The 12,292-nt window shown below is 41.5% G+C and overlaps 1 protein-coding gene across 1 annotated transcript in view; it reads right to left on the bottom strand.

Moving 5' to 3' along the window:
* Window positions 1–12,292, bottom strand: part of ELL (elongation factor for RNA polymerase II) — a 77,372-nt gene that overhangs the window by 30,878 nt on the left and 34,202 nt on the right. Inside the window, exons 2-4 of the mRNA XM_073686383.1 lie at window positions 9,622–9,669; window positions 7,866–7,987; window positions 3,958–4,121 (exon numbers count right to left, since the gene is read on the bottom strand). Coding sequence (XP_073542484.1) covers window positions 3,958–4,121; window positions 7,866–7,987; window positions 9,622–9,669 — 334 coding nt within the window. The remainder of the gene's footprint in view (window positions 1–3,957; window positions 4,122–7,865; window positions 7,988–9,621; window positions 9,670–12,292) is intronic.

The following is a 12,292-nucleotide window of genomic DNA, read 5'->3' as shown; positions in this document are numbered from 1 at the left end:
GAAGTAATTTAGTCATGTGACGGGTCACGCGACCGGTGACGTCTGTGGTTGCGTGACCCGTCACATGACTAAATGACGTCATGGAAGGTCCTTTCACACAACCGTGAGACACCGGGAAGACCGGACGCATCGGATAAGGAGACCGGGGGCCATCGGAAGGTAAGTATAATTGTTTTTTTAGCTAACTTGGTCACACTATATAAATCCATGCCGTTTGCATGGATTTATATAGTGTGACCAAGTTGACAAGCACTTTCCAAGTGATGCTAAAATCGCTTGGAAAGCGCTTGACAACCCGCATGCAGAAACGCATGTGAAGAACGCTTCACATCCGCATGTCCCTGGCAGGAAAAACGCATGTACAATCCGCATGTACAATCCGCATGCGTTTTTTCTGCCAGGGAGATGCAGAAACGCTCAGGAAAAATCCGGAGCATTTCTGTATCGTGGGCACTTGGCTATAATAAAAAGGTATAAGGCTAACATTAACCTTTTTACTAGCTTTGGTCACAGCAGTTTTTGTTGGATTGGACCAAACGGGTTAGTATTTGCTACCTATGGGCATCAATAAGCCTTCAGCCCACATGACCCTGTCACCAGATCACTGCATATCCTTGCTCAGACCTATTTTGGTAGGCACTAACCACTGCAGATCAGTAAGCTATTACAAGATCTGCCGCTTTAGAGTTGCTCCCTAGTGGTCTACCCATCAAAATTTGACCCCATTAAAGTTGCTCAGATGCTCACCTATGCCCATTTTCCTGCTTCCAATGCATCAACATCAAGAACAGACTGGTTAATCCTTTGAAGGGGTGGTCTACTACTTACATATGCATAGCCTGTCCTTGGCCCCTCCCAGATCTGATAGTTATGATCTAACCCTACACACGCCACCCCCACAAATCAGAAGTATTCAGCTCTGGCAGTGGCTGGATGTAAATTGTCACCATAGCCAAACAGCACACTTCAGTGTATTGGCCACTCAGGTATTGCAGTTCAGCTCCTACTGAAGGGAATGTAGTTGGACCTCCACCAATCTGATATTGATGACCAATCCTGTGGATAGATCAACAATGTAGAAAGCCTGGAGAATCTTTTAAATGGAAAAATGATTCTTTACATGTTAGTGGCTATCTTTAGTTAATACAATGTCACCAAGTTTAAATCTGCATTCATTATTTTCATACCCCTCGATATAAAGTTTGCAGCCCAGAACAAGTTTCAGAATTTTGTGGGAGTGTCTCTCCCAGTAATATAGGCAGGATGTGAAGTCTGTGGATCCAGGGTTCTGCGGTCTTCACTTACGGTAGTACATCTTACACTGAACTTGCTTTCAAGTATCAGTACAGCTACAGTACTGTAATTTCTACTCCATTTGCTTTCCTCCTTGTCTATAGCCAGTTTTAAGTACCCTCCAGGATTCTCTCCCCTCTCCATTTTACATCTGTGATTCCACCAGCTATCTCTAACTCAGGGAGAAGGGGGAGTGGAGCAAAGAGAAACCTCCGAAGAGTAGTTTTGACAGATTAGTGTCCATTTTGCTAAAGCACTAGGCTAGATAAAGGACTAAGCGCAATGGTAAAAATTATTTTTAATGAAGACCAATTAGAAAGGTGCTTAACTTTGTATGTAGGATGAAAATAATAATAAAAAAGAGAATTCTATGTGAAGGTGTAGATATACTTTAATGATATGGCTGGTGTACAAGTTCATGTAGCACTCCAAAGGATGTTCTATATTAATGGCACTAGTTTAAAAACTCTGCCAAAGCTCTAGCTCCAATGAGGCCTCAAGGTGTAAGCCAAGGTACATGGAGACACACCTAGAACATACATGTAGTTAGAAAGAACATTACAACATATGGCTTTGCTATTTGTACAGTATAATATCATTAAAAGAATGTCATGTTACCTATTAAAATATCACAATATATAGTCTTGAAATTCTTTAGTGTTAAGGCTTATATGGAAAAAGTCATGCAAGAGCATCCATAAACAAAGGAACACCGGGTGCGTTAAAGGCCAAATGGAGCCTTGTTTTGGCACAGCACATTAATTTACGTCAGCCCCACAACTACTTCTCACTCCCGCACAAGCAGCTTGTAACCATCCAGTTCCCTAGGCCCAGTAATGTGGTATAGCTTACTACTACATGCAGCACAAGTGTAAGCGAGCAGCCAAGTAGTGCTGTCCAGTGATGTCAGCGTGCTGGCTCAGATACTTGTGCGGTGAGCTCATTCTACTGGAATCATGGCCACTACAAGTCCCATAAACATGTCAGAGGAGGTGAGCTCATCTAGCCATGTGCACAACACAAGTTTACTGGAGGAAGAACTGCGACAGTCGCAAAAGATTACACGTTGGAAATACAACCGCAAAAAGCATTCCAGATCTTAAAAAGGGAATGTGTCACCCCCTGGGAGATATCAGACCTCCACTATGGGCATACAGGGTATAGAAAAGTAAATCTATACATACCTGTATGCCTCATAGTAGAGGTTTGATTGCAGAGAAAAGTGTTTTTATAAACGCCATTTTCCACAGGCTCGGCGCCTGGGGGACGCCAAGAAATCCCCTCCTAACTGTTTATTATTCCCCTATATGCTTAGTTACCATAATCTCCCTCCCCTGCACGTCACAGGGCCCTATGACGTGCACGGTGCGCCCTTTGGTTATTCCCGGCCTCGTGTCTCCGTGCACTGCGCCACAGGAATCTATTGCGCAGGAGCTGGGGAGTCACTGTCACTTCCCGGCGCCTGCGCAATAGAAACCTGCAGCGCAGAGCACGCAGACACAGGGCCGGGAATAAGCAAAGCGCGCTCTATGTGAGCTCTATGTGAGCGGTACTTTGCACATGCCCAGGAAGTCAGGGAGCACAGTGCACGTCATGTTAACTTAGGATGCATAGAGAAAAGGTAGATTTGTTGCAGATAATGCACGTGAACAGGCTTTTCAAAACCTTATATTGGCCTAGGATAAGTTCACGATGCTTTTGGGCCACACATCAGTCGCTCTATTGGGACTTTCATGTGATGCCCTAAAAAATGGGGATTCAGGCGGACCTCAGACAGGGTCACTCATTTTAATGAGGTAGAGTGAGTCACTTATATGCAGACCAGAAAGAGATCAAAGTGACCCATCTGCCTCACTACAGTGAATAAACTGTCAGGGAGCCCTAGAATCCCGTATTTCAGGGCTTCAGGAGACAATCCCAAAAACCCGGCCATATTCAGACATCCGGAGTTGTCATAGTCAGAACAATTGTCTGCCCATTTTTTATCTGATTTGTAGATCAAGTTGTGTTGGTCAAACAAAAAAACAGATCTCAGATGCCACCCAAGTGCGGCTTTTTTTTTTTTTACATTATCTAAAGTACAGATGTTCGGAAACATTTTTAGTCTTGTGGCATTCAAGAAAAATAAATGCCACATCTAGGACAAAAATGGTCTCACAGACCAAAAACTGATTAAATTGGGGTCCAGCATATTGATTAAAAACAGTTTGTTTTCCTCATAAGCAAAAAAAACAAAAAATAAACTACAATGAAGAATTGAACAAGGCCCGACACTTATTGTACAGCATGAAGCTGATTAAGCCACATCTATCATGTAGCCAGTTTGTTGATCGAGTTTATTCTTCATATTCATGTTATGCTCAGATCAGAGACTACAGAGTTTTCTATTGGCAAAGTGATCAGCATGGTAAGACCGAGGATGACTGCTGTACAAGTCACACGATTATGTAGTGAAGGAAGCCTGAGTTAGTTCCAGAGTTAGGCAAGGGGTGAGAACTTCCAAACCGTTTCAGCCCCAGGGTAGGTGGGGATACCTGTAGTCAGATAGTCACCGATCAGAAAGTGATAGCAAAGCCAAGCTGTTTGTCATCACTTACAGTCATGATGGCCCCTTTATTAAACTATATAAAAGGCAAGTAAGAGAACAGTAAGGTAACAACATACCTCCACACCGACTACCCATTTTAATGACTATGGCACTTCTGCTTTTGTTCTCCTCCTCAGCTTGGGCCATGCTCTGTCGTGCCTTCTGATAGGAATCGTCGGTAGCACATACAGTGACTTTATCCTGGATGCTGCCCAGACAGTCGAGCTTGATATTTCCATTGCTAAATAAGATACAAAGTGACACGTAAAAAGAAGCATGGTGTGTGCACCTACTAAACATTTCACTTAAATCTAGATCTAAGGCATGAATGAGATACAGGACTTCAGCACCAGCAAAGCCCCCAGCGGGATAGGAAGACCCATTCCCCCCATTTTCAACTTCAGAAAGTCAAGCCAAGTTTCAAAGGTTATCCCCATTTTAGCCATTCGTGGCAGAGGTGGGAGTATCGATATTTAAGCATTAGTCACAGGTGGTACTCCAGAAAGTCAGTGTGGTTGAACTGTGCAGTTTCCAAAACTCCTCCATAGAAGTGAATGCGGGTTATGAAACCGCATAGCACAGCAGCACTTGGGGGCTTCCAGAAGCCAACCTCCTGTGGCCAGTATTTAGATGTCAATATCTCCATCTCAGCTATGAATGGCTATGATGGGAATAACCATTTAACCCACTGCGATCTATTCACAATGTAATAAAGCCCAGGTATTACATGGTTGGGCAAACAAAAAATTGAAGACAAAAATTAAGAAACATTTTAAAAGCGGTTTCTGGTCACAGAAAAACGTCTATTTAAATCACAGAGCAAATAACGAATACATAGCATGACTATGGTGGGCAGAAGGTTTCTCATCTGATGCTTACGTGCTCTGCAAGCTCCAGAGAAAGTTATTTCTGTAGGACACGGGGGGTTAGAAGACTCCCAAGTGCAGATCCAGGTAAACAAGTTGTTGGCAACATCACTTAAAATGAGCACTAGGGGACTTTCTACTAATCTACACAAGGGGCACAGAACACACTATAAGGCCCACCATAGCACTAAGGGAACAAGCCCCAACTTATCCCAAGGGGTATGTGCTCACTGTAATAAAAACTTTGTCCTTCTTGAATCATTTATGGGCGAGTTATTTTTCCATGACTAATGGTATAGATAACTATACCACAACTACCCGCACTATAGGGAGTGTAAAATGAAAAGGCATGTGGATGTGCGATAGACTGCAAGCTCTCCTTCTGAAAGGCTAGGAGCCCTCTAATTCAGATGCATATTCACCACCAGAACTCCTGCTGTGACATGGAATCATGCGGAGGTGCCCAACAGATGTCTAGGGTATAAAAGGGAATACGTCAGCTGTCACGCAGTGCAAAGACATGTTCAGGGTAAAGCTAGAAACCTCCAAGAGAAGGCAGCAGATAACTGAAAAGCTTGGGAGCTCTATCTGGAGAGGTGTTCTTTGCCTCATGTTCTCACTCGATGGCGGCTACATCAATGTGAGAACTAATTGAAGAAGTTGCCCCAAAAAACAAAAGTGCTGTTTAATTGAAAGAAAACTGAAAATTATGCCTTTTCACAAGAGGACGCGTCTTAAAATAATGGTAAAGCTTATTCCTCACCACGTATATATATATATAAAAAAAAAAAAAAAAAAAAAAAAAGGGCGTTTGCACGTGACATTTGCTTTGATCCCATAGAAGGAAGGATAATTGAATATTCACTACAAATTGAGCCGGCATTCTAGGTTTATGATACACGTCACTGCCTCTTCCTGTCATTCAAGTAGTGATGGTACGGTGGATATAAAAAGTCTATACACCCCTGTTAACACTGCAGGTTTTTGTTCTGTAAAAAAATCATACCAAGAATAATCGTTTCAGATCTTTTTCCACCTGTAATGTCACCTATAATCTGTACAAATCCATTGAGAAACAACCTGAAATCATTTTGAGAGGGGGGTGGGGTGGAAATAAAAACTAAAATAACTTAGTTGCATAAGTGTGAACACCCTCTTATAATTGGGGTTGTAGTTGTATTCAGAATTAGCCAATCACATTGAAAATTTGTGATAAATAGTAGTCACGACACAGTTACTACCATTTACAGTGATTCTGATTAACCCCATAGAAAGTTTAGCTGTTCTACCAGTATTTTCCTGACATTTTCTTAGTTGCATTTTATAGCAAAAGCCACGGTCTGTAAACAGCTTACAACACAGCAAAGAGATGTCATTATTGAAAATTATGTTCGGAGAAAGGTACAAAAAAGGCATGAGATATACTAATTAGACATACCTAATAAAACTGAAGACTGTGATCAAGAAGTAGCTTCAATTTGGCAGCTACTAGAGGAACTAGACGTCCCTCAAAAAGTGATGAAAAGAAACTTGGCATGTGGAAAAATTAGCTATGGTGTGATGAGACCAAGGCTGAACTTTTTGTCCTTAAGTTCAAAATGTGTGTCTGGCTTAAAGCCAGCAATACTCCTCACCAAAAGAACACCATACCAACAGTGAAGCACAGTGAGGGCAGTATTAGGATTTGAAGCAGTTTTTCAGCAGCGGGAACTGGGGCTTTAGTCAAAGGTGGGGGGGGAATTATGAACGGTTTCAAATAGCAGTCAATTTTGCAACAAAATCTTCAGGTCTCTGCTAAAAAGCTTAAGAGGAATTTCACCTTTCAGAATGACAACTCAAATCATACCTCCAAATCAACAAAATAATTGATTCGCCAGTAGATGATCAAAGATTTGGAATGGCCCAGCAACAACCCAAACCTGAATCCAATTGGAAATCTGTGGATTGACCTGAAGAAGGCTGTACTCAGGAGATGTCTTCGCAACCTAACAAATTTGGAGCTAATGCAAGGAAGAATAGGCAAAGATTGCCAATTCAAGATGTGCCATTCTGATAGACTCATACCCCAAAAGATTGAATGCTGTCAAATTCAAAAGCTACTTCAACAAAGTATTAGTTTAAGGCCAGAGTCACATGAGCGGATAACACTACAGTGCTATGTGATAAAACATCGCATAGCCCTCGGATCAGCGATTATTTTCTCATGCCAATTCGGCACGAGTGAACAACAGCAGCAGCACGCTGCGATTTGCAGCGAGACTCGGCTCACTCGCATCCATACAAGTCTATGGGTGCGAGTGAAACATCGGGACTGTACTAGGATGTCATCCCAGTGCAGTCTGATATATGCAGAGTCAGGCGATGGAGGAGATGGAGAAATTACTTTCTCCGCATCCTCCACACCTGTGCTGTGATTTTCTCATGTGAAAGGATGGGAGCACAGTAGCATGACACTCGGCTCACGCTCGCAGCAGAGCGGGGGCCGAGGGTCATTAGCATCCAATGGTCTCGCATCCACAACAACCTTTAAGTACAAAATCTGTATTTCACAACTTAATTAGATCAAAATTTACAAAACAGAGCTTTTATGCGTTAGAATACAACATAGAACTATACAGCACAAAGGAAAGAGAATATTACGAGTAATTTTTCTTTTATTCCATATGTACATTATTGGAACCAGGGATGTGGAGTCGGTAAGCCAAACCTCCGACTCCTCAATTTCCATGACTCCGACTCCCTCATACATGGCTCATGTTTAAGTGATAAATTTACTGTAGCACAGATTCATCTCAGCTAAAAGTCTAGACCCTTAGATCAGGAATAGGACAGACATTTATAGGACATTTCATAACTTTCCCATATTCTTATGAAAAAATATTCCCCACAAACTGCATTGAACTACTGCACCAATTTATTATATATATATATATTTTAGCAGTTGGAGTCGGTCCATTTTATACTGACTCCCACTCCGACTCCACCAAAACGGACTCCGACTCCACAGCCCTGATTGGAACTCCCTTAGGGAGTAGATAGACAATGTAAAATCTGTTTTTTCTGTAGTACGACAACACACAGATTGTAATTAAAATGGTTACAAAGTGGAAATGGCTTACCTTTGAACATACTGCTGGATGCAATCAAAGCTCCCTTGAGGGCTATCCCTGCCAACATTAGATAGATAGAAAGTGAAGGTTCGCACTTCCGTAGGACAGTCCGGTCGCGGGATAGTTATTTGCTGTATAGGAAATAAATATGGCTTCAGAATTTATGAAAAAGCACATATTACATTAATATTCAATGCACTTCTAATAAATGCCCCAAAACAGAGCTATGTATACAACACAAGAGCAGATTGATAGAAAATAGGATGGGTGCAAGAAAGGTGGGGGAGGGGGATCTCTGGGCTACGGTTTAAAATGAGAACTGTACTTGCACTGATTTTATGCATTTATGAGCCACTTCATCCCTACTCCTTGAACTCAACATCCACTCTGACAAAAAGCTCAAATGACTCTTGCCCCAGAAAAGAATGACTGCCAGCACAGTGAGGTGTCAGGTTAGGCTCTGTTCAGGGGTCATCCCTTTGTAACAGTATCTCTGAAAACCTTTAGTGTTCAGGACATGGCAGTGATAAAAAGCTGATCCGCTAACCGATTGCCTTCAGCTATGATCCGTACCCATAGACCTCAATGTTGGAAATCAAAATCTGCTAAAAGTATACAGTAGTTAGAAAATAAATTATAATGCAGCGTACCCCAAAAGTGGTCTGGTCTTCAGCTGCACAATTTGAAGGGGATCATTTAAAAGCACATTTATATTATTAAAGTACAAGAAGCAATTCGGTCAGTGGAGCGAAACAAAACCCACAAAAAAGATTTTTGGTGTTGCTCACGGTTCACAGGACATGGGACTAGCACAAACCATAGAAAGTGAAGCTCTGCAGGAGGACTAAAATCAACAACACCATTTCAGGCTTTTTGGATATGCAAATCAAATTCCTTTGAAAACTCAAAAGTATTAGACATAGGCTAGATCCCTAGAAGATCATTAAAATAATGGCAAAAAAGATCTACCGATAAATATGTAAAAACAATATACACACACACAAACAATAGAAAGCTGCAAGGGCTAGGATGTGCAGGAATAGGATTACCATTAAGATATATATTACAGGCGTCAAAAGGGATCTTCTGGTTTTGGAAAACACCTTTAAAAATGAAGATGCGCATTGTGATAGGATCTTCGTTGCATCTGACGATCTTATGTGGATCCACAGGTCCACTTCCTAATTGGCTCACACCGAGACAAGTGTCTAAGGCAATGCATTGTGGGAATTTGAAGGTCTTCTTGAAAACATGGTGCCTTACAAATCTGAAGGGTACAAGTAGTCTCATAAAAGAGTAAGGTGCGTTCCAACTATGAGCTTTTTGGTGAGTTTTTGAGGTGTTAGATTTTCTGCACCCATTAAGTAAAATGGGATACTTGCATTTTTTTATAAAAAATATGCAGCATCAAAAACTCATTGTGTGAACATAGCCCAATAGGAACACTACATAAAGCCGGTAATCAACACTTTCCAAACTGACCAGAGGGAAGGGATAGTTCTAAATGAAAGAAATTAGTGTTTCTTTCCAATCCACCCAGAGTTCTAGTGCCATTTCTGTGGTGGTCCTCAACAAGACTGGAAGTGAGGACATCCTGTCCAACTCCCTACAGCCAAACAGGCCTCAACAGTTAAGTGAATGACTTCTAGTCCTGGTGGAGACCTCCTTTACCATACATTCATACACAATTGTCTTCTTATCTAGAATACAACTTAGACTTTGAAAAATGAAAACTATATTAGGAGGAAAAAAAACAGAATCTTACCCCCTGGGTACCCTGGAATCGAATGGCTGGCTTCAAAGCTAAGGAGTCCTGGAAGGCAAAAGGTAATGATTTAAAATTTAATGAAAATTAATTATATGTAACCATATGTTAAGTGCTAAAAATTGCCCTCCATGCAGCCAAAAGTGAAGTGGCAAAATTCTGGCCGCATGCTACAACTAAGTAGTTTTGAAGGTCACTGCACACAGGGCTTAGTACTTTAGTACAGGGGCTTGAGCAACATCTACAAGGACTCTATATGTTCTCACTTTCTTTTCTTGTTTCCCACATGCATGCTGGGTCATTACGACTAGGATAAGTCTGGTTGAGAAAATGAATTTTTTCGGTTCCAACATGGCTCAGAATCTATCTGTACAGAGCTGTATTAGATTTGTCGCTATGCAAGTAACAGTATCCAGTAACTATTCATTAAATCCCCCAGAGGTGGCTGAACTTTATCATATAGCTATGCAGAATGTCTGCATCCAAAAGAGATGGGAGTGCTTCTTTAAAGCAGCTACATCAAAGTTTTATCCACTTAAAGGGAACCTGTCAGCAGGATTTTGCCAAGTAAACTACAGGCATTGTCATGGAGTGGTGGAGTCGCTGACATTCTCTGTGATTGTGTGGCAGGGTCTCTGGAGGGGGCTGTGTAGGTACGAGTGGTTGATGTATAAGAGAGAGACAGTCTGTCTCTATGATGAGGAACACATTTGTTCTTCGGGGCGGCCTGTGGGCAGGTCTTTTCTTGCTGATCTGCCTACAGTCCCGCCCCAGAGCACAGGCATATCATTAACGCAAAACTGCAAACGCTGATTACACAAGACTGATTTCTTCACCTCAGGTATCATATTAATCAGTGCAGCAGCCGCAACCTGATAATGCCTGTAGTTTACTTTACAAAATCCTACTGACAGGTTCACTTTAATATACTGTGGTCATTTTATAGCACTGTGTCCTTACAATTGCTCATTTTGCCTTACTATCCAGTGCATCCTTCTAAGATCTCTGTAAAAAAAAGGAGGTCAATTTTCCCTGTAAGAATCATGAGTCACTGCAAAGTCCCTGGTAGGGGGGAGGGGGAGCAGCTGGGTCAGGAGTTGATGCAGGGACCAGAAACTTCCTGTTTGGACAGAGAGAAAAGAGAAGAATTATCTGGGTAGAAAGGAAAAATGAACAATTGTAAGTACACAGTGCTATATAATATGATGGTTGCAATATATTAAGAGGGTAAAACTTTGAGGGGGGGGGGGGATTCTTTAAAGTTAGTTTACGGATTTAAAGACCACCCACACTACACATATACTATGATCAACACAGTATATTTCAGAGTCAAACATTTTTCTCTCAAAACCATAAAACTAAAAAAAAAAAAAAAAAAATAAAGATTGCTAAAAGATATGGAAAAAAAATGCAGTAAAAAGTTAGGCTGATAGCCCAGTGAAGAAAATTATAATACAATCTTTAAAAAACAACTGCACTTTCTGTTGGAAAGTTTTGTCTAATGAGGAACCAGGTGAAAAGTGGAGAGTTTTGCTTTAATCTTAGTAATCAGTTTTTCTCTTCTTTTAAATCCAGCATATGAGCCTTTTTATATAGTGTCATTTTTATGCTCTTTACAAGGAGTCTTACTCACCGGATTCTATGGGGACCTGTCTTTAGGCTGCTCTGCGTTACTACCCTGTGAGCCCCCCCTTGTGCAAACCATTAGCACCAAATACAAAGACCCAACCTCTGGAACCGTATGGCGGATTTTTAAAAAATTAAAAAAAACAATACTGGGGAGCAGCGGGAATACAATAGGAGCAATAACTGGTCAGGTTTTCATAGGTGGCAGGTCCTATTTAAAAGAGCCTAAACGTCCAACTGATTATATAAGATCAATCTCCAGAATAGGAATGGATCATCACTCATAAGTTCAGCTCAAAATACAAAACGCAAACATAATTAGATATTTTGCTATAGTTAGATATCAGACCTACACATACACAGCCAGAATATGGCAATGTACCAACCAGCATGACACTATTGGGTATATGCTGATTGATCCAGGCTGAACATGGGGTTCCCCAGGGACCAATGCAGGGGCCATCTGCTTAGAAAGCCACCTGCTGAGTTTCCCCAATAAAACCCTAGAAAGATTTACTGAAAGCCTTTATTAACACATGGCGAGATGTAATGAGAGTTTCAGGAAGTGAAATCGAGAAAACAGCTACACATCATGGTTCCTTTAAGAAGATTAGGTCTCACACCATCTAACAACCTCCACTCTCAATACCTCTTCCGACAATCTGATAACCGGTCTGAACAGCCAGCCACTGCCCCCACCCGATAGTAGTACCACTCTGGAAGTATTCAGACATATCCACAGAATACGTTCCTCTGGCCTTCTTACACAGTAAGCATGCACAATTATTTTCAGAATAATAAGTGAACAAAGAGCTAAACCCTCCAGCCATAGTAGCCCAAGATATGTAGATATGATATATATGCAGTCACGTGCCGACTAGATACATTTTGTTTTCACAGCTTCAAAATGGCAAGCTGAGCCAAGTCCTAACAGTGTGTATTTCTATTAGGAATGGACATGTGCTACAGTGCCAGACGAACATTTCTCCTGGCCCGGAAATCTAATCACCAAGACCTGATGTACTTCCCTCATAAAATCCATACC

Source organism: Phyllobates terribilis, unplaced genomic scaffold, assembly GCF_046119375.1.
Source record: "Phyllobates terribilis strain yellow unplaced genomic scaffold, ASM4611937v1 Scaffold_1__5_contigs__length_1240528914, whole genome shotgun sequence".
NCBI lineage: Eukaryota > Metazoa > Chordata > Amphibia > Anura > Dendrobatidae > Phyllobates > Phyllobates terribilis.
The sequence above is the reverse complement of the archived record's forward strand: the minus strand, read 5'-3'. Positions and strand labels throughout refer to the sequence as shown.